Source organism: Muntiacus reevesi, chromosome X (genome assembly GCF_963930625.1).
Source record: "Muntiacus reevesi chromosome X, mMunRee1.1, whole genome shotgun sequence".
Lineage (NCBI taxonomy): Eukaryota > Metazoa > Chordata > Mammalia > Artiodactyla > Cervidae > Muntiacus > Muntiacus reevesi.
The window spans coordinates 121,203,804-121,227,176 of NC_089271.1; the positions used below are offsets into that span (position 1 = coordinate 121,203,804).

Below are 23,373 nucleotides of genomic sequence, written 5' to 3' on the forward strand. Positions count from 1 at the left end.
TCTGAGAAGAATGCTAGTGTGATTACACAGAAATTAGTTCTAAGTACCTGCAATAAAACTGTCAGTAATCACATGTTTGAAGATGGGAAAGAAGCATTTCTGTGTTATCTGAAAGAATAAAATGCAGCTTTGACAGAGGAACCCACTGTTGCAATACTCTTTTTCTGGCATATTATCTATTCTGTTTTTCTTATTAGTGTAGAGTTGGAAGCATTGAGTTACATGCAGGTTTAGAATCTTTATCACAAAGTATGTGTGTGTATGCTCTGTCATGTTGGACTCTTTGTGACCCCATGGACTGTAGCCCGCCCAACTCCTCTGTCCATGGAATTTTCCAGGCAAGAATACTGGAGTGACTTGCCACTTCCTACCCCAGGAGATCTTCCCCAACCAAGGATCGAACCTGTGTCTCCTGCATTGACAAGCGAATTCTTTACTATTGCTCCATCTGGAAAGCCCAACTATGTGTTATTTTCAAAAGGGACTTTTTCTGGATCTGGTTACAGCCTAAATAGCCCCACTTTTGCAAATACCCTTAATCGCATAATTCTTTAACCTCTAAGGTTATGGTTTTCAAACTCAAAGCTATACTTAGCAATGAAATCTCTATTCAAACAAAAATTTTATGTAAAAATCTAATTAAAAAAAATACGAGGACAATGTCTCTATCTGTGCCCACTGTATTCCCTAAAATGGAACCATTAGGCTCAGGGAAACATAGTTTGAAAGCTATCATACTAACTCCAAACCTTTTCATATGAGTAAGTATTCGAGATTAGTTGATTCTGCTTTGCCCGGAGGAATTATATAGTGTAAACTACCCATCAAATTGTTAAGTGGGAAAAGAATCAACTCAGTTTTCCATTAGATATCTTGGGACTTTATTTCCAAAGTATTCTTACTTAATTTTAAGTATAAGGCCATTTTAGTAGCATTTGTAAGCAGTATTCTATGCTAAAGCAATCTCAAATATCTTTCGCACTATTTTAATCATTGTAGGTCTAGATGAAACTCTGCCTAAAATAAAGCATTCTGATATTTCTAAAGTAAACACTGTTAATCCAAAAAAGCCAAAGACCAGCGAAAATGTTTCAGAAATAAATCCTTGTGTTTCACTATCTTTAATTAACTCTCCTTCAGCGACATCTTCCTATGTCATGTTGTCAAAAGGTAAATATAGAGCATAAAAAAGAAACTATTATTTATACATAAATATCAGAAATTATTATGAATTTTAAAACTGCTGTTACTGGTTGGATTTAAGGTTAAAAAAGAAAAATTTGAGTCATAAAATTCCTTTATTTTAGGTACACAAACCTCACCAACTCCCAATAAAACTGGAACATTTTTTGTAAGAGCTTGTCCGAAATGCAATGTTCAGTTCAATCTTTTGGATCCTTTGAAATATCACATGAAGGTAAAACTTCTTTGAAATTTGATTTTTAAAAATATTCACAAATCTCTGAAAATTTTAGTATTAAAATATTAAGAATTGATGTATAGTAAATGCTAATTTGTCCAGATATTTAGATAAGATATCTTCTCACTGGTATTTTCATATAACTTAAGTAAAAATTGATATTCATAATGATACTTTATAAGAGATTTTTAAAATCCTTCCAAATAATTAAATTTAAAAAATTAAGTTTATATACACTACATATTATAGTTAATTTTTAATGAAATTGTATACTAATCAGAATATTTTATTGATTTAGATCATGCTATTCTTCAGACTTCTTATAAAGCAAGTCTTTTTATTGATGCTTAATCTTCTATGTAATTTAATTCTTTTTTTTACATTATTTTCTGTCCACAGTGATATATGTATGTCACATTACTCAGTGAAAATCTTAGCCTTGCATTTTAACTTTGAGCACTCAGACATAAACTCCTTATGGTGGAGCATTTCATATGAAATGATAGCTTTAACTCGCGGATTACAGTTTGTGTAGTGTTATAAATTAGTTCTAGCTTTATATTGGTGTAAGAAGCTCTTGAAATTAAGTTTTAGGTAATTTTCAAAGTGCTAAATGAAAATATTTAAAAAATATTTTAGTAGATACTGCACCATTCTATGCATCTGTGAAAAGATAGTCTGTATTCTTTTTGTATGCCCAGTATAAATGGCAGGAAGCGGGAAAGGAAGCAAGAAAAATGGCAGTGTAGAAAATAATGCAGGAAAGAAAATGGAGAAGAAAGGAAGCTATGTAGGGAAAGTTGTTACTATTTCAAAGATTGGCATTTTTTTGTTGTTGTTCAAATTCAACATTTTACAAAAAAAATGTAGAAAGAAAAGAAACATCCTAGAATTCCAAATACAGTCTCTTTATTCTTGGGCAGAACTGTATTTGGTCTCTATCACTGTTCCTAACTCCCTGAGTATGACTTCTGTTAACTGGACTTTGGGCTTTGGTTTTAAAAGTAAGAAGTAACTTCTACAGTGCTTTTAGGTTTTCTATTTATGTAATATTGTGTGGAGACACTTGGTGTTTTTATGTTTTGCATAATAAATGGAGAGAGAAAAGAAAATGAATTTGTTACCTTTATTTAATTTGGGAATAATATGGTCACATGATTCAAAAAGCACAAGAGGGAATACAGTGAAAAACATCACCCCTGGTCCTGTTTGCCTAGTTCCCAGTACAACTCATAAAGGAAATATTAACTTGTTTTGTATCTTCTTTGATTTTCTTTCTGCATATACAGGCACATGTGACTGTTCTTATTTTTCATTTGTTGTTATACAGAAGTCATAGCATATTATATATACTTCTGCACCTAGGGAAAGTGGCAAACATTCTCTAACTTGTAGCTTTTATTGTTTGTTTGTTTGTGATTAAAACTATGGGAGACTATATTTCCACATGAGTGAGCCTGTATCTCACTTTTAAAAGAAATATAAATGAGGCTTTTTTTTTCTCTTTCAGATTTGTTGTCCAGACCTGGTAGATGCATTTTTGGAAACGATTAAAGTAGAGCTTTCAAGCGTTGAAAATAGAAATACGACTGATGGAGAGAAAGGAAAATTGATTATGTTAGTGAGTGACTTTTACTATGGAAGACATGAAGGAGCTTTTGATGATGACGAGAAGACTTACACAACCTTTAAATGCTACAGTTGCTCGAAAGTTCTTAAAAATAATATTAGGTATGTAAATATTTATATTTTGATTTGAAAATTGAGTGCCACAGGTATAAATATTGTATTTCCTTTTCTGTGCAATCTTAGATAAGCAATATTTACTTTTTACTGAGAATAAAGACAGATTTTCATGTTGAAAAGCTCATCCTTTCTTACATGTTTAGGAGTTTGACACTTGGATCCATTTAGTTGTATTTCTTTCAGATAGTTTAAGACAGGACAAAATTTATTTTAAGCTAGGGGAAATTCTATTTATCATTGGACTAGGAATTTCCATGAGATATTTTTATTTTTTAACTGCTTCTGGTCTTTTCCTATCACAGGAAGAACCACTTTATCCAATTTGACCTCTCCATGTCTATCTTACTTAATATTCTAATTTTACAATTCATATTTATAGTTTTTAGTACATTTGCCTTGAGAAAGTGATTTTTTTAATCTTCTTTAAAGTACTAGTTCTAGGCAGCATGTATGCTTTGATTTTATAATGTAACACATTTTCAAAGTAGAGATTTAACTCAGTGGAATTCTGAAGGGTTATACATGTATGCTTTAAATTTTAGAAATTTGTGCTTTACAGTCTTTGAGTTATATGGCATATTGCATATCTGTTATCCTAAGTGAGATAGTAACAAGATATTGATTAGTATTTTTTAATTGGCTATATATCCTGACATTTTTCCAATATTTTATTATAAAAAATTTCAGATGGCAAAATTGAAAAAATTTTAGTGAACATACCTATATATTTATCACCTCGATTCTACCATTAACATTTTACTGATATGTACATTGCTACATATTTATTTATCCATAGACCTATCTGATTTTTTATACTTTGCAGAGTGAATTGCAGACATCAGTGCACTTCCCTTAGGTGAGATGCATACATGTATGTATGTACCTCTATTGTGACACACATGCATATCAACTTTTAAAAATATTTACCCTTGAAAACCATCATTTATAACTAGCATCACTAAGTATTCTATAGGTAGGTAATTTCTAAGCCTAGCATTTATTTTATTTTCTGGTGAATTCTTGGGTCCAAAATGAAGTACTTATAAAAACACTGGAATACACTGTAATATAAGCCTAAAACAATTGTGAGTGCTACATTTATGACAGCACTTTATAGTTTTGAGAGACCTTTGACATATATTATTCATATGAGTTTTCACACTTCTTTACTTCCTTTTATCAAGTGCTACCAGCTATCAGTTGTTAAGGGTCCCAGTAGGTTAATAGAAGAGAAGTTGTGGTTTGAGATATAACACTGAGACAGTGTTATGATAGAACTTTGTGACCTCCTTCCATATTATCACTCATAGTAAAATACAGTAGAAAATAATGTTAATAGATTTGGCAAAATGCATAGGAAAGTGGTTCACTAGTTAAGTTTCTTGTTACGTGTGTGTATGTGTATACTCAGTCATGTCTGGCTCTTTGCAGCCGCATGAACTGTAGCCTGCCAGTCTCTTCTGTCCATGGGATTTCCCAGGCAAGAATACTGGAGCAGATTGCCATTTACTTCTCCTAGGGATCTTCCCAACCCAGGGATAGAACCTGTGTCTCTTGCACCTCCTGCTCTGGCAGGTGGATTCTTTACCACTAGCACCACCTGCAAAGCTGAAATATTATGCGTCTGATATTAGAAGTTCTTCCATCATTAGCTTTTTGGCTTTTCTTTAATGAGATTAGTCCATTTAATATGAACATGAAGTTTTCTTTGTTTTTTTGTTTTCATTTCAAAAGACTGACTACAGATTTCTAGATTATCAGAATATCTAGAAATTTTAAACTAAGCATATTTTGTAAAAACCTAGGAATGTTGTGGCATTTTGGACATACTTTTAGTAAATGAAACTGAACCAGTAAACATTGGATAACCAAAGATGCTATATGTATTAAATAATATTTTACCTTAATGATTAAAAACTAGGACGGCACATTGATGGTTTTAAAGGATGGTAGATGTTAATAGCTCAAGATTTCTCCTCTGAGCCCTGTCAAAAAATTGTAGGATATTTTTTCCTACGAGTGTCACCAAAACCAGTTAGAGCTATTTTATTCTGAGAATAGACTCATGAGGGGTTTTCTTTTTTTCACATCCCCATCTGCTGGTTTAAGAAGTGTGAGCTGCTGATGAGGGCAGGGTAATAACTAAGGAATAGCTAGTTGGTTAACAGATTTTTTTTTTCCTGGGTGTGCCGTGATACATTCAAGATCTTAGTTCTGTGATCAAGTATTGAACCTGTGCCCCCTGTAGTGAAAGTGAGGAGTCTTAACCACTGGACCGTCAGACTTCCCAACATTATTTATACAAAAAATTTTACTGAAGTTATGAGCTGAAAAGTTAATGGTTAATGACCTTTAAATGTAAATTCTTAGGCAAGACTAGGATTTTTAAAAAGATTTAAATAGAGATGATGTTAAAATGAAAGAAGGAATAAATGATACTTCAAAGCAAACCATGAGCAACTCTAAATAGAAGTGATGTTTTGCAGATGTGAAGAGATAAATGTTAAAACCTCCATAATGATTATTGTCTAGGTTACAGACATTATTACTTCATTTCATGATTATTTCCTTTGGGGACTCGGTGACTAGCTGTTAATATTTGACCCAGACTAAGATTGTAATTTTGATTAAATAACTTTACTTTGAAATTCAATAAAACATCTCAGTAAGCCCTTTGAAATAGATAAGCCTGTTTATATTGTACTACGTGCCATTGAAGGTAATAGTCACTTCTCATAAGAAACCTTTTAGGGAATCTGACGGAGCAGAATGTAGAACTGAAAAATGGACAGTAAGTGCTACAGAGGGAACAATCTGCGAGTTAGAAAGAACCATTTGTGCGAACAGTAAGCGTGTCATTAAATAAAAAGATTCTTGTAATTATAGGTGTTAAAATTGCTGTTACATGCATTTAGAAATCAAGACACAAATAAAAATACTAATAATTTGTCTTCTAAGCACCTGAAAGCTATTGTATATCGCCGAGGCCATCAAGAGATTTCTCTCATGATTCTTTTGGTGGTAGCTGCTTTTGTTGGTAAAGTTCCCTTCCTTTAGGTATTTATTTTAAAATGTAGATAGTATTTCACATACAGAAAAGAAGCCTATTTTTCCTTACAAAAAATTTTAATGTGAAATAATGGTGAAGAAGCTAATTAGTGGTATTAACTATATTAATGGATTATTTTAAAACAAAAGATGCAAACTGTTTACTGATGCACTTAATGAAAGTGATTATTTGAAGTGCACACTTTTCAAGAGGACTTGAAATGAGTCCACAGAGCCTTCTGACATCTTCCAAAGGAAGGTCTTATTATGAGGCTGGAAGGATAATCAGGGTGCCACCTGAGAGCTCTGTCCGTCCCCAACTTACGGTATGGCCCACCAGAAATAAGTGCAAGCTATTACTAACTTGTGGTGAATATGAGTGAGTCCCTGCAGTTTGCCAGTAGAAGCGACCAGATGGCTGTGAAAGCACTGTTGTCAGGCTCTTGAAGCAAACCCACCGTGGCCAAGCCGAAGGGACTGCAGTCCAGGAGAGCCTCTCGCAAGTCAGTGAAATGGAGCTGGGGGAGATCAAAAACCAAGGTCCCTTACAAATTAACAGAGATTGGAGTTAGATGTTATAAAGCGTAGAAAATATCCAGCAACTCTAGAGGAAACAAATTGCTTGAGTTCCAGCTTCAAGGAAGAGCTAAATCTTATGTGATCTCTCTTAATTGAACTACTAAAGCATTATATCAAAAAACAAGTTAAGAAAAAGTGACATTGTAAAAGCCTTTGGAATTATAAATTGTAAAAGAGCAAATAATTTGAATTGCAAGTGTGAAATAAAGATTGAGAGGATTGATGGCTTTGGAGGTGTTTCTTGGATTAATGCACTTGCATTTTTAACATGTAAGTTCAGATACTTATTTGTGAGATTTGTCTTTGGTTATACATTTGAATATTTGCACCTGTTGACTATCATATGTAGGTTTATGAACCACATGAAGCATCATTTGGAACTTGAGAAGCAGAACAGTGAGAGTTGGGAAAACCACACCACCTGCCAGCACTGCTACCGTCAGTACCCGACGCCATTCCAACTGCAGTGTCACATTGAGAGTACACATACTCCCCTTGAGTTTTCTAGTAAGTCACAGTTTTATTAAACTCCTGAACATGAATAATTTTGATTAGCTAATCTATCAGGCATCCTTAAGAATTCTGTTGGAAAAATAAGAATAAGAAATAGATTTTGTAATTTGGGGAAAGCTTGAAAGCATATTTTAACTTGTATAAACTTTTCAATACAATTACTTACTAAAGTTGAAGTCCTGCTTGTACATTTAAATATCCTTGGCATAACTCATGCATTGTACATAGGTGGCAAATTAGAAAACTCAGATCCCCTAGTTTGCAAATACGAAATAGGTGGTTTTCATTTATACTTTAATAAGAAAAGTAACTGCCTATTGCGATAGTTAAAATCACAGAGTCTGGAGTTAGACAGCTTGAATTCAAATCTCAGCTCTGCCTCTTAAAACGACTGTGAGATGGCAGGCAAGTTACTTAATCTTTCTGGGCCTCAGGTCCCTTATCTGACACAAGGGGATAAGGTTAACAGTACTGCTCTCAGTGATGGTATGAGAATAAAGCAAACTAATAATAAGTCCTTAGAACAACATCACAAAGTTAACAACTGTGAATTGTTGGAACTACCATCAACACTACTATTATTACTTGTTGTTGTTGTTGCTATGGATATACAGATTGAATCTTTAATTTATATACATCCTTAAAATGGTGTCATGTGTGTTTTTCCACTTTCAGCTATTTGTAAAATCTGTGAATTATCGTTTGAAACGGAACATATTCTTCTGCAACATATGAAGGACACTCATAAACCTGGTGAAATGCCATATATTTGCCAGGTACACAGACATTTTATTTTGTATCTAGGTATTTGTTTAGTTTTCAGGAAATAGTACTGCTTTTTTGATTTTTTAAAACCATTTAAATAAAAATGAGTTACCAAAATGAAGAACCCCTTTAGTATTTGAAACTCTTGGTGTAACCCATGTATGTGTGGTGGTGGGTTGGATTTGATCTTTGGGCCATAGTTTGCTGACCCCTGTACTAGGCAGACAAAAAGCCCTGCTGGAGAAAGACAAACATACAGGCTTTCTTACCCTGTAGGGAAGACCATAGACATGCTAGAGAAATAGGAATTATTGTTAGTTATGAGGAACTCAAGGCCTTTAGGGCGGTATTTTTCCAAAATTTGAAGTGGTTCCCAATAAGATAGCAAGATAAAGAGAAATTGCCTGTGTTATAACCTGTATGCTATTTAAAATCCAAATAAGAGAATGCTCCATTTCATGTAACAGGAAGAACTTTATAGATCAAGGGGTGTCAGAGCTTGAAAATTCAAGTCAAGCTGGGGGATAGTAGATTTGAAAAAAAGAAGGGAAGCTGTGGATGTTTAGAAATATATCCCTAAACTTTGCAAGACAGTTTTTCTGTTTCAGAGATCATGTGTATTACTTGTAGTATCAGGATCCGTGGTTATATAGGCAGCAGAGCTGAATTTGTAGTACATAATATTACTCTAAACAAATGAGATATTGTTCCTACTTTTATATAATTGCATATCATTTATAATTTTTCAAGTTTAATTAACTCTTCTTTATACTTCTAGGTTTGCCAGTATAGATCATCATTATTTTCTGATGTAGAAGCTCATTTTAGAGCATCCCATGAAAATACTAAGAACCTGCTGTGTCCATTTTGCCTCAAAGTTAGTAGGATGGCAACTCCCTACATGAATCATTACATGAAGCATCAGGTAAGATGCAGCAGTTCTTATTTGTTCATTTTGCCTTAGTGAAAAGGTTATATATCTAAAACTTAGAACATTGGTTAGTTTCGTTCTAGAAGGAAAGCAAGTGAAGGTGTTAGTCGCTCAGGTGTCCAACTCTTTGCGACCCCATGGGCTATAGCCCAGGAGGCTCCTCTGTCCATGGGATTCTCCAGGCAAGAATACTGGAGTGGGTAGCCATTCCCTTCACCAGGGAATCTTCCTGACCCAGGGATCAAACTCAGGTCTCCTGAATTGCAGGAAGATTCTTTACCATCTGAGCCACCAGGGAAACAGAAGGAAAGCAAAGTTGTTCCAAATAACACAATTAATTTACAATTTATGCTGAAATACTTGGGAAGCTTTCACTGCTTTTCCTTGTCTGCTTCCTGGTGGTGATGAGGCTCAGTAATAGTGAAATTTCTAAAAGGTAAGTAGAATTAAGCAGCCTAAAGTGGAGGAAAAGAGGAAAGATGAATGGAATATTTAGTTGGATATTTCAAGGGTTTAAGAATGGTGAGAATAGGAATGATTTTAAAGGTAGTTAATCAAGACCATGGACTTTCCTGGTTGCTCAGACGGTAAAGACACCACCTGCAATGCGGGAGACCTGGGTTCCATCCCTGGGTTGGGAAGATCCCCTGAAGGAGGGCATGGCAACCCACTCCAGTGTTCTTGCCTGGAGAACCCCATGGACAGAGGAGCCTGGCAGGCTATAGTCCATGGGGTTGCAGAGAGTCAGACATGACTGAGCAACTGACTAAGCACAGCACAATCAAGATCAAGAAAGAGGATAAATTTTTAACTGAGGAAGATAAGATTGAGGATTCATAATCTTTTGCGTTCCTTTTTTCAAACTTTATTTCCACTTTCTAACCCATTTTTTATTATAAGACAGGTGGTTGTCATCAGTGATCCAGGATGGTCTCTTGTAGCAGCCAGTGACGAAGGAAACAGCAGTGACACATTTGTAGTTGTGAACTATGACAAAGAACTGTGTTTAGGTTGTAACTTGTTTCTTGGATGACTTTGGACCCTTCTGTTCTGTAATTTCTGGGATATTGATACTAGTGCTTGTTCCTTTCCCTTAAATTTTCATTTTATGCTTGCTGGTTCTTTACCTGACGCAATTAGACCATCCTTTATGTGGACTGAAAACTTTGATAAAACAGTGAGCCTATTAAGTGTTTGAAAGAGCAGTCACACATTTGCCAAAATCAGAAGTCATTGAATTTACTGAATCTGATTACATAATCAATTTTTTCTTCTCACTGACTGATCAGCTCATCACATTTTCTTATTATCAAATGCATTATCATGGCCATTTTTTTTTCAGCACTTGTGCTAATGTTGCTTTCAGTTCCAGTCATTAGATGATCATGAAATCAACTTGTAGGTGTTAATTGGAAAAAAAATCATAAAAATAGAGTATCCAAATACCTTCAGGATCACCTTTGTTGTGTCAACTCGCTTGGTTTTTTGGTTTTTGGTTTTTTTTTTTTTTGGTCCTGGTATGTCACCTCACTGTTACAAACCTATAGCAAAATCTTTCTATTCAAGTTTCCCCAGCAGTGTTCCATCAGATATCAAGTAGATAGATGGTCTACTCTAAAATTGTTCCTGGAAAAAGAAATTCAGTAAATGGCTGAACTTACAAAATAGCTTTTTATTTTTAATAGAATTTTTCAGAGCTTTTCATGTGCTAAAAAATAATTAAAAGATCATAAATTTCCAAGCAAAGAAATGGTATATATTGTTTCCAAAACTTATTTAACCATTAAATCCTTTATTTGCATGATACATTTTAACATCTCTTGAGGAATAGAGCTTGTGAAACACTGATCTTGGTGCTTTCTGTTTTATCTTTTGACCTTTGATTTTGAAAGAAAGACTCAACGAACATGAGTTTGAGCTTATTCTGGGAGATAATGAAGGTCACAAAAGCTTGGGGTGCTGCAGTCTATGGGGTCTCAAGGACTCAAAAACAACTTGAGACTCAACGACAAAGAGATATAAAGCAGTAGCTTTATTTTATTGTGAAACTTTTAACATAACTCTCTTTCTTGTGCTTTACTAAGCTCCAGAGTGAGGTGTGGATGTGGAAAGAGTAATAGATGTTTAGAAAGGTAAAGAGATGGATGGGCCTGCTTTGTGGACTGTGTCTCCCAAGTGGTTTAACCCAATCTGTAATCAGTCTTCGTGCTGTGAGTTGTGTGTCTTAACTTGCCACATATATAGGAAAGTGTTAACTCAGCAAGTCTTAGTTGCTCAAATCATGCACATTTTCAGAAGGGCCTGCTTGTATAACTGGCCCTTGGCTAACTCCTGGAAACTGAGCCTTTGTTATTTAACTGATTAAGTGTTTTACATGCCTGAAACCTTGAGCCATGTTGTACCAGCTTTTCTAGCTCATTTGTGCAATACTATGATTGTGGTGACTTCCTGCTTTTCTTCTGGGAGTCTGAAGATTAGGTGACTGAAGCTCATTAAAAAACCCGGACTTTTAGACTCAAAATATCTTCCTTAGAAAACAAAACAAAACCCCCAAAACTTCACACTTGTTGCTACAGTTGGTTGCTGGGGGATTGATGAGTGTGTCCTGTGCAACTCCATTGGGAGAGGGCACTTGGAAACTGGTATCAGTATCCACCAGATTTCACCTCATGCACTTTTTTCCTATATTAATCCTGTTCTGTAGCCTGTTACTGTAGCAAATCATAGCTGTGAGTATAACAACTTTTAAGCCCTATAAGTCCTTCTACTGAGTCATCAAACCAGGGAGTACTGATACACAATGGGTGCCCATTTGTTTTATAAGTTTGGCATACCTACGAGGTAGGCGGTCCACAGTCAGTAGAGGAAAGAATCTATTAATAAGAAGGATCATCAGACATCCTTCAAAGTATTTGCAGTTTGTATAATTGTTCATGAAAGACTTGAAAATTATAGCTGAGCACGTTTATAAGCTTGTGTAATTAAGATGCTATTAGGGCAATTTTAGACAATAAGAATTGTTAAGTTCTTTATATAAATATGGGTCATTTTGTTCTTTTTTAAGACTTTGGTTTTAACCTTTTCCTTAAAATAATATGTTATTATGAATTGAGTGATTTTAGAACCAGCAATAGTTTGTACAACTTTTAAGAAATAATGAAGGATTTCACTTGTGTTAAGTAGCCTCATTAGATCTTTATAGTAATAACAAGCAATTAACATATATTTATCACTTGCTGTGTGACAGTCACTAGTGCTTTTACTTGGATTATCTTTTTTAATCCTCACAACCACTTTATGAAGCAGGTATGTAATCATTTCCATTTCACATACAAGGAAACAAAGCTTTATAGAGAGTTAAGTTAATTTGCCCAATATCACATTCTCTAATAATTGGCAAAGCCAAAAATTGACCTATGGCCCAAACTTTTACTTCAGAGTCACTTTACTGGCATTAGATCTAAAGGCGGGTATTACAGATAGTCAGAATTAGCCTTGAAGACCCTCCAGTCACCCAGACAATATGATATCTTTGTCAAAAAGTTAAATACAGTTTTTTCTCTCTCCTTGGGATAGGTTACCATTTTTTGGTTGAACATCATGTTATTTTTAAAATGTACTGTATTATTCTTAGCACATCACAAGCATACATGTAATAAGAGATATGAAAGACTTGAATTCAACTAAGGGAATCTTCAATTAATGTCCTCATCTCAGGGCTCTGGGCAAATGCTCAATAAATGGAATGTCAGATACTTTGAACTAGTTAATTGTGCCTGCTTCTTGTATGTACTGTCATTCTCTTGCTGCCTGCCTCACTGTTTATTTAACAGATATTTATTTAGTGCCTAATATATGCCAGAGACTGTTTTACAGAAGTGAGCAAAACAATTTGTGCCTTCTGAAATTGGCATTATGGAGGGGGAAAGAGAAACAGAATGAGAATGCATATTATGTCTGAATGTATGTGTATTCAAGCACATGATAAGTACCATAGGGAAGAAATACAGGAGGCAAGGGAATACCAGGGCTTAAGAGGTGAAAGAGCAGTTTTTTTTTTAAATATATATATATACATATATATATTTAAATATATATATGTATATATATATATATATATATATATATAGGATGATCAAAGAAGTCTCTCCAGAGGAAATAAGGGAGTAAGCCATGTGGGCATCTGGAAGTGAATGTTGCAGGCAGAGGAGCCAGTGGGCAGTGAGGTGAGCATATGTCTAGATGTTCAAGAAGCAACAAGGAGGCCAGTGTGTCTGGCACATGGTAAATAAGTGAGAGGAAGACTAGTAGGAAATGAGGTTGTAGTGAGAGAATGTGGGGAAGATATTGTAGGTCCTTGGAAGCCACAGTCAGGATTTGGGAGTGTTATGGAAAGCCACTGTAGTGTTAAGCACGTGAGAGATCATTCTGGCAGCCATGGAGAGAAGAGATTGTTGGGAGAAAAGAGTAGAAACCAGGAAAAGGTAGGAGACTACCATGAGAGTCCAAGTGAGTGACTTGGACTGATCTGGTGGCAGTGGTAGGAGGTGACGAAAAGTGGAAAGATGATGGTTTTATCAATGGAGTGGGTGTGGGGCGTGAGAGAAAGAGTTGAGTGACCAATTTCTTTCATCCTGAGCAGCTGCAAGAGTGACGTTCTCATATATTGAGATATTGGAGACACTAGGGAAGGAACAGATTTTTTGCAGGGTGGATGGGGGAAAATCTGGAGTTTAATTTTGTCCATGTGAATGAAATGCATGCTAGATATCAAATAGTGATGTTGAGTAGGCAGTTGGATGTGGATGAATGCTATTTGAAATCATGAAATTAGATAAGATATAAGTACAAACAGAGAAGAGATTTCTGGCAGCTCTATCTGAGCAATTTTCTGTTATGCTGTCTTGCCATCCGCTTCTTGACTGAGTTTTTTTTCCTTTCCCCTCTCTTGAGCACATACAGGTGAATTTATTTATGTTGGCTGTACCTATGATATAATGCAATTAATATTACTTCTAAATAAGATGAAACCAAAATAGTAATACAAATGCATTATAGTTATATAGTGCTTTGAACTTAGTAAAGAATTTGTATTTCTCCAGTGCCTGTTATGCACCAGTAATGTCTAGATATTTTCATATATGTGATCTCATTGGATTTTCCTAAATGGTTACTTGTGTTTTAAGTGGAAATGATGAGCCTGTGGAAACACACTTCTAGAGAAAACATTCTTTGATATTTGTATGTTGTTTCAAATTTACAAATAAATATAAACTGCATCTTTTAATGGATGAGTACATGTACATAAAAATTGCAGTTGCTAATATGTAGTAGAAAAACCACTAAGTAGCTATGAGCAAGTGCCTTACATCTCTCTTGGGTCCTATTTGCTATTGGTAAAAATAATAAAAGAACCAGCTTTGAGAAGGAACATGGACAAGGAGTTCTCAAATAGTAGATTCAGATCAGCCATGCTGTCCAATATCATAGCCACTAGCCACATGTGTCTATGTAAATTTAAATTAGTTTAAAATTAAAATTAAATAAAATTTAAAACTCCATTCTCTGTTGCACTTGCCACATTTCAAGTGCTCAATAACCACATGTGGCAGTGGATACCACTTCAGACAGTGCAGCTATAAAAATCATCACTGTTTAAAGTTCTGTTGGACAAACATTGCTTTATACAACCATTTCTATAATATGACTCTTTGGGGAGTTATCTGGTTAAATTTGCTTAATTTTAGAAAGTTCAATTTATTTTACCAACTTGGAAAACAAATGGAAATAACAAATTATTGATCTTTCAAAAAATAAATTGTAATATAGCTAGCTCATTTTCACAGTATCATGTTTGAATAGTTTATTCTTCACATTTATATTTAAATAAACTCATACTACAAATAGCATAGGACTTGTCCTATTGTAATTAATTGATATAATTTTCATATTGATTACCTGTATTATAACAAATACTTTGAAACCCAAATACTAATGTAAGAAGTACTTTTTAAAAATGAAATGTTTTGGTATTTATGATACGATGTGGTAAAATTCTGACTTTTAAATTCTTAAGCTGTTAGAATTAAGAGCAATTTCTGATCCTGGGATTTGTGGTGGTAGAAATTATTCTTTCTAATATTATTTCTAATATTTTCTATAAACAGAGAAAAGGAATTCATCGTTGTACACAGTGCAGACTACAATTTTTGACCTACAAGGAGAAACTGGATCACAAGATTGAACATCGGACATTTCTAAAGCCTAAAGAGCTAGAAGGATTGCCTCCTGGTACAAAAGTGAGTTGTGCTTTTTTCCCCCTGGTATTTTTCTTTTTTTATAGTTTTTATTTTTGGCTTATTTATTTTTAATTGAGGATAATTGCTTTATAATTCCTACACAATGGTGTTGGTTTCTGCTATACATCAACATGAATCAGCCATAGATGCTGCCCTCTCCATGTGTCCCACCCTCTCTTTTCTCCCGTGTCCACAAGTCTGTTCTCTATGTCTGCATCCCCAAAAGTGAATTTTAAATAGGTTGTATTCTAACATTATATGACAATAGAAATAAATGCCTTATAATTTTAAAAATTGATTTCTAGTTATCATCAAAATTTTTTTTAGGTTTTATCATTCTTATGCGTAGAAAGACAATTTTCTACCCATTGTTTTTGAGTTGATTGAAATGTGCTATATTGGAGCATATTCGTTTGTAATGAGTGCAACTAGATTAACTGTAGACTGAGTCAGTGTGTTGTTTCAATATCCTATAGTCTGTTTTTGAGCTTTTCCAGTTGGCAGCTTATATGTCTGCTTCAGCTGGTGAGGAATCATGTTTAATATATCTTTGTGTCTCCAACATCTGTTATAATGCCTTGAATGCCATGGTTTGTTGAAGTTAGTATTACTGAAACTACTCTTAGAGAAGCAAGTTCTCCTGATTAACATTGCTGTGTTAAGTGAGCAAACATACATCTGACTACAGATTTCATTTTCCCTATTTGCCTTATGTACATCTGTTTTCTCTCACTTCTTTATATAAAGTCAGCTTTTGACTATTTGCTCCAGTGGAGAGATACATAATCCAAAGTGAAATAATTCCCAAACACTTACATATTTTGAGTACTAACCTTTGAATGTGAGTATGTCTGCTATTTGAGTTCATTAAAATAATGGAAAGCAGTGCTCTGAAGCTCTAGAGGGAGAGAAGCTATTCAGTATCTTTCCCTATAGGCCATTCATTCCATGATGGAAGAAGACATACAGAATTCTAATATTAGTATAAGCAGTGCAATCCTCTCTCATATCTTCCCTTATTAATAGTAATAGTAATAATTAGTATAGTACAATATTATTAAAAATAATACTAAGTGTCTTGTTCAGTTCAGTTTGATCGCTCAGTAGTGTACTAATCTTTGCGACCCCATGGACTACAGCACACCAGGCCTCCCTGTCCATCACCAACTCCCGGAGCTTGGTCAAACTCATGTCCATCGAGTCGGTGATGCCATCCAATCATCTCATCCTCTGTCATCCCCTTCTCCTCTCACCCTCAGTCTTTCCCAGCATCAGGGTCTTTTCCAATGAGTCAGTTCTTCACATCAGGTGACCGAAGTATTGGAGCTTCAGCTTCAGCATCAGTCCGTCCAATGAATGTTTAGGACTAATTTCCTTTAGGATTGACTGGTTGGATCTCCTTGCTGTCCAAGGGACTCTCAAGAGTCTTTTCCAACACCACAGTTCAAAAGGATCAATTCTTTGGTGCCCCACTTGTTAGCACTTCAGAATTAAGTTTTCAGTGTGCTTTTTCATTCATTCTATTATTTAATCCCTGTAACAAACCAATGAAGTAGAGAAGGCAGGTATTATTCCCATATTACAGATGAGGAAGCTTAGAGTGGATAAGTTACTTACTCAAGGTCACATGGTTAAGAAGAGGTAGTATTGAAAGTTAACCTCAGGTTTTTTGACTCCTATTTCAGCACTTTTTGTATGATACTAAGCCACAAGTATTTCATAGACCTTCCTCATTTTCTGTTCCTTAAGTACATAGCAGTAGTATAATCAAGTTATTAAAATGTTAATAGGTGATTGTTTTTCACTATTAACCAAATGGGTATAACCAAACAATTATTTTTCTGAATATTAAATGTTAATTTTTTTATTAGCTCCAAGAAAATTCTGAGTATTAATTAAACTCTCCATGCTGTATGATGAATTGCTGTAACCGCCACAGTAACCTTTGGAACCATAAATCCTGCTCGATGAACTCCCAGAGAGAGCAGGTCACATTTACTGGAGATCTGTTCATTTTTTTTTTAGAGGGGTGTAGGTTCTTTTTTTTAATCGAAGTATAATTGATGTACAATATTGTATGTTTCCAGTGTGACATAGGATTCTGGAGCTCTGTTTTATAGTTACCAAGGAGTAATGCAGGCCTTTCCAGAGTTATCTCAGGATTTGAGATTTAAATTTTGACCTCTATATTTGCAAATATAGCTATTGAGTTATATCAGAACATAAAATAGCCATAGGATGAGCTCTTTTGACCTATTAATATTTCTGTTAACATATAAATGCCATCAATACAAAACCAGTATTACAACAGTAAATAAATACTGAGGTGAATTTCATTTAATTGGTGTGACTATAAAATAAGAGCTGACTCATTGGAAAAAGACTCTGATGGTGGGAAAGATTGAGGGCAGGAGAAGGGGGCTACAGAGGAGGAGATGGTTGAATGGCATCGTCAAATCACTGGACATGAGTTTGGGCAAACTCCAGGAGATAAGTGAAGGACAGGGAAGCTTGGCATGCTGCAGTCCATGGGGTTGCAAAGAGTCGGACATGATTCAGTGACTGAACAACAATAACAATTTAGAATAAATTGGAGACTTCTTTGATTGTAGTTTATACTTAGATATTTAACTTTTTGTATGGCGGTGATTTTTTTTTCTGGTAACAGCTTTATTAACATGTAGTTCATATACCATGCATACAACTTACCCATTTAAAGTATACAATTCATTGGTTTTTAGCGTATTCACAGAGTTGTGAAAACATCCCTACAATCTATCTGAGAACATTTTGTCATCCCATATCCATTAGCAGTCACTCCCAATTTCCCCTCCACAACAACAGACAAACTTTAACCTGATTTCTGTCCCTATGAATTTTCCCATTCTGGACATTTCATATAAATGGAATCATATAATATCTACAATATGTGGTCCTTTATGGCTGATTTCTTTCACTTAGTATAATGTTTCTGAGGTTCATCCATGAGGTTCATCTGGTAGCTTGTATCAGTGCTTCATTCTCTTTTAAGGCTGTATTAGTACTTATGTATCAGTACCTTTATGGCTGAATATTATTCCATTGTATGAATATACCATATTTTATTTATTCACTCATCAATTGGTGAGCATTTGGGTTGTCTCTATTTTTTGGCTATAATGAATAAAGCTGTCAGGAAATTTCATGTGCAGATTTTTGTATGAACATTTCACTTGAGTGGAATTGCTACGAGTGGAACACCTAAGGGTTATATAATAATTCTTAATGTTTAACATTTTAAAGAACTGCCAAACTGTTTTCCAAAGCTACTGTACCATTATATATTCCCACCAGCAGTATATGAAGGCTGAAATTTCTCCACATCCTGTCAGAACATGTTGCTACCTGTCTTTTTCATTATAGCCGTTTAGTTGGTCTAAAGTGATGTATTACTGGAGTTTTGATTTCCATTTCCTTACTGACTAATGATGTGTTGAGCATCTTCTCGCATGCTTATTTCATATGTATATCTTCTTTGAAGAAATGCCTATTCAGATCATTTGCCCATTTGTTAATTGGGTTGTCTTATTGAGTTGTAAGTTATGCTGTATACATGTCCCTTATTAGAGATATGATTTGCAAATATTTTATCTCATTCTGTGGTCATCTTTTCCCTTTCTTAGCAATGTCCTTTGAAGTACAAAAGTTTTCATTTTTATGAAGTCCATTTATCTGTTCTTTCTTTTGTTTCTTGTGCTTTCAGTATCATACCTAAGAAATCATTGCCTAACGCAAGGTCATGAAGATTTACTCCTATGTTTTCTTCTAAGAGTTTTACAGTTTTAGCTCTTAAAATCTGGTCTTTGATACATTTTGAATTAATTTTTGTATTTAGTGTGAGGTAGGGTCCAAATTCATTCTTTTGCAGATAGATATCCAGCTGTCCTAACACCATTTGTTGGTAAGACTATTGTTTTCCCCCTTGAATTATTTTGGCACCTTTGTCAAAAACCAATTATGCTTTGCATAACGTGTGATTTTTTAATATTAATGTGATGATTAATTTTCTAAAAGTATATATTACCTTTATTTTTATAGGTCACTATCCGAGCTTCAATTGGATCTCTTGATTCAAGACCATCAACTTCCAAGAGCATTCTACCTTCCAGTAGTTCTGCAAGCACTTCTCTTCAGATCTCACCTTCAAGGTCTAAAAGTACAATTACTGGAAGTTCTTCAAAATTTAATGCAAGTGAACATAAGACAAAAAAGTTTCGTGCAGCTGCATCCACTGGAAGTGAACCTAGTACAAGTAAGCAAGGTAGAGGTGCAGCTAAATGCAGAGCAAAAACCTCTTACAAGCCAAAGAAAAAACGCAACAGGAAGAGTAAACTGAGCGTAGCTTTGAGGAACTTAAGGTAGTATCTTTTATTCCTGATACACATTCATATTTCAATATTAAATATTCAAGGTTATTTTAATATCGCTTACCAGATAATGCCCATTTACATGATAATCACTCATCTGGCATAAAGGCCAAGAAAATCATAAAAAGATACTTTTTACTACTGCTGAACAGAACTTTGAATTACTGTACTTATTTTATAATTGCCATCTTCTACACTAATCTTATAATTTGTGCTTATATCTTGTGATAGTTGAATTGGTTTATGTGATCCTTTTTATTCCAAGGAAACATTAGCTGATATTAGAGTTTTTACTTACTCTAGCTTATTGTTTCAAAGCAAATTTTCAAATTCAAAGTCTCTATTTAAAGATTTAATTTAAACGTCTTGGCTCCAATTAATAAAACATGAATAAGTCTTTACCTTATTTTTTGGTTTTACGATATGTTTTTATCATTTTTTTCTGTCTCCATAAGGTTTCGTCGGGGAGTATACAAGTGCATTGAATGTCATTCCAAAATAAAAGATTTTGCAAGCCACTTTTCATTATTTATGCACTGCAATTTTTGCAAATACAGCACTAACTGTAACAAAGCCTTTGTAAACCATATGCTGAGGTGAGTTAAACATGTACACGGCCAGTCATAACTACCATTCAAGATAACTTGGTTTTTGAAAACAAAGCCACTTTGTCACATCAAGGATCTAAAAAGATCTAGCAACAGGGAGCTTCTAGGATATTACCCAATACTGTTTTCCAGCATAACAACTCATGAAATTAGTGGGACAAATTTTTAGGAACAGTTAGGCTAATGAAATTAGAATAGGTTTAGTAGGGAAGTTATTTTTCTAAGTCTTTCAAAAAGTGGTCCATAAAATTTCAAATGTTCCAAAATATCTTATCAAATAAGTGCATGTAACTATGCAGTGTTCCTCACTTCAAAGCAATCTCTTTTAGAGACTTCAACTTTGTCAGAAATGCTGGGAACATCATCAGTGCTCACATGCTCACTCTTTTGTGTTCTTTATCGCTCATTCTCCCTCTAACACATCTGTCTGTCCATTTGTTTTTCAAGGCCTCCATCTTTGCATTCATTTGATGAAATGTGAAATGAGACTGCAGGAATAGTCCAGTCATGACGTTACTGTTGGAATTCTTTTTCATATATCAATTATTTTACATCATTTGAGCACCTACCCTGTACTCTATGCTAGAGAAACACTTCAAAGCCCACAGTACTTTCATTTTGAGTCTTACTAGTACTTTATTCCTGCAATATGGATTTTTCTAAATAAACAAAAATTGTTCACATATAAATATGCTAAGTTGATTATTCAAATGGAGGTAGGTCCATTTATTTTCAGTCAGAAATAAGATATAACCAATAAAAGTGGTTTCTTATATAATATATAATTAGCTTATATAATAATAAAGGTCAAGTACCTTTATTCTGCCTCTGTGTTACTTTATGGTCATAGTTAGCTACCACTTTCAAGGATTTGCCAACAATTTTTAATGCCTTCAGCACTTAACTCTCAGTGTTTTTTCCCCTTGATGATTCCCCAGCCCGACTTCATCGTACCTTGACTTTCAGTGCCAGCACTTCACATCCACCTCTAAGGCATTAAAAAAAGCCACCATCCAATGTTACTTTATCATATACAATATACATTCATTTTGAAATCTCATTACTTGAAGACTTTTAGTCTTGGCTCCTCTTTTCAGTCCAGTATCACCAAATCCAATCTTATAGTTAACTTCAGCCTCAAAGTCACCTGTTGTGAATCTTGCTTTGTTTTTTGTTCTAGAATCCTTCACATCTTCAGCCATGCTTACCTTGCTATCCTTGACTCTCTTACCCTTTTTGATCTTTCTCTTTGCTCAATTCTAGACTGTGCTTGATTTAGTTAGCTTTGAATCTATGACCTTTAATTTTAATGTGGTCCTGTCTTGTCTTAAGGATACTTATTTGTGGGACTTCCCTGGTGGTTCAGTGGCAAAGACTCCAAGGTCTCAATGCACGGGGCCTGGGTTCAATCCTTGGTAAGGGAATTAAATCCCACATGCTGCAACTAAAGACCTGGTGCAGCCAAACAAATAAACATTAAAAAAAAAAAGAATACTTATTTGTTTTTGTCTACAACATCTGTGTAGATGCTTTTCAGTACCTTCAGGATTTTATTCTAGTCTGTCAATTGTTAACCTTGCCCACTAATTACTCAGAGGTCTTTTCCATTTTTCCCAAGGTTAACCTTTTTGTACCTCAAATTTCTTCCCTTCATCCAGACATTAATTTCAGAAAAAGACATGTCCACTTTTTCAAAGTTAGTTTTGCCCCTCATCTCCTCCATTTCCTCCATAATCTTATGCACCCTCATTTCATCTTTTTCTCTGTACCACATTCCTTCTGCCTACAAATATTTTCAGGGTTTTTTTTTTAGTATGAGGGAGAGTTGCCTTTAATTTGTGTATTTTGTTGTCTTCCTTTCACTGTCAACATTTGTAAAAAGTATTCTTTTCTATCTTATTTGTCATTTCTTTACCTTTTGTAATTTGAATATCACTCCCATCTTAATCAGTTCAAGCTTCCCCTTTCAAAATTATCAGTCATGTCCTAATCACTAGATGTGTTCACTGCTTTCATTCTTATTCTTCTATGAGTTCTTTAAGAGTATTTGATACTTTTGATCACTCACTTTTGAAACTCTTCTCAAGTTCTCCTAAATGATTACCACAGTTTTTTCTTTTTTGCTCCTCCTCTATTTAATTACCTTTTCTTTCTTCAGCTCTTCTTGCCTCTTTGCATTTCTTTTCTTGGTACATTAACCACTCTTGAGAGTTTTATATTTTACCTTTCAACTGTAAATCCTCCAATTTCAATGCTAAGTTTTCCTGAGATCCAACTCTTCATCCTAAACTATTTGATAGATCACGGGACACAAATAAGTCAAACATTTTTGTCTGTCTAGGATTCAAGCTATTATTACCCCCTCCCCTTTAAGCTCAGGCTGTTTCAATGCATTGTTTGCATAAATGTGGAGCATCACCTGGAAATAATACACTTTTAAGTTTCTGAAGCCTATGGTGTTCTCTTGATATGGCACCATTCATCATGGCTTCCTGAAAATCAATCCATGTGTAATTTATCACTCTGCCTCACAACTACTGCAGTGGTTCTGCACCTATGCCTCAGTTGTTCCAAACCAGACTCCAGCCAACCTTTCTCTCAGTATACTGCTAGGGGGAACAGTGGTCTCTTATTCTGTGCCAAACACATGGCTGCTCCAACAGGGCTTTAATTCTGCCCTGAATTTATAGGAGATTAAATTGAAAATTGTCTTTGTATTCATTAAGTTCATGGATCATTCTGTCCTCTCCCATTTGCCATAGCTCCTCAACTGTCTTGTGGGACCTCTGGCCCCATTCTACCCCCAAAATATCCCCAATTGGCCCTAGGCTTCCTTCATAAACTTTTTCTAATTTCCAGTGAGCCCCAAGCCTGCACTGCATCATCATCAGGCACACTTACTTATCGTTCGGTTCATACAGAACGGAAATCCTCCACTTCTGCTCTTCTGAGGGCTTTGTAAGTCTCTCTGTGTTTCCGCTACTTCATTCTTGCCTTGCTTCCTTGGTTGCCTCGAGTACCTCCCCCCTAATTGGATACCCTCACTCACTCTGATTCA

General features: G+C 34.9%; 1 protein-coding gene across 12 annotated transcripts in view; it reads left to right on the top strand.

Annotated features, from left to right (window-relative positions):
• Positions 1-23,373, top strand: part of ZNF280C (zinc finger protein 280C) — a 64,317-nt gene that overhangs the window by 33,351 nt on the left and 7,593 nt on the right. For 11 of the 12 annotated variants that reach the window (XM_065916313.1, XM_065916312.1, XM_065916317.1 and 8 more), the window contains 9 exons: positions 1,000-1,170; positions 1,308-1,417; positions 2,931-3,151; positions 7,143-7,300; positions 7,982-8,082; positions 8,850-8,996; positions 15,170-15,301; positions 19,379-19,698; positions 20,163-20,303. In XM_065916313.1, the coding sequence (XP_065772385.1) occupies positions 1,000-1,170; positions 1,308-1,417; positions 2,931-3,151; positions 7,143-7,300; positions 7,982-8,082; positions 8,850-8,996; positions 15,170-15,301; positions 19,379-19,698; positions 20,163-20,303 (1,501 nt within the window). The remainder of the gene's footprint in view (positions 1-999; positions 1,171-1,307; positions 1,418-2,930; positions 3,152-7,142; positions 7,301-7,981; positions 8,083-8,849; positions 8,997-15,169; positions 15,302-19,378; positions 19,699-20,162; positions 20,304-23,373) is intronic. The other variant, XM_065916315.1, reaches the window with a different exon arrangement.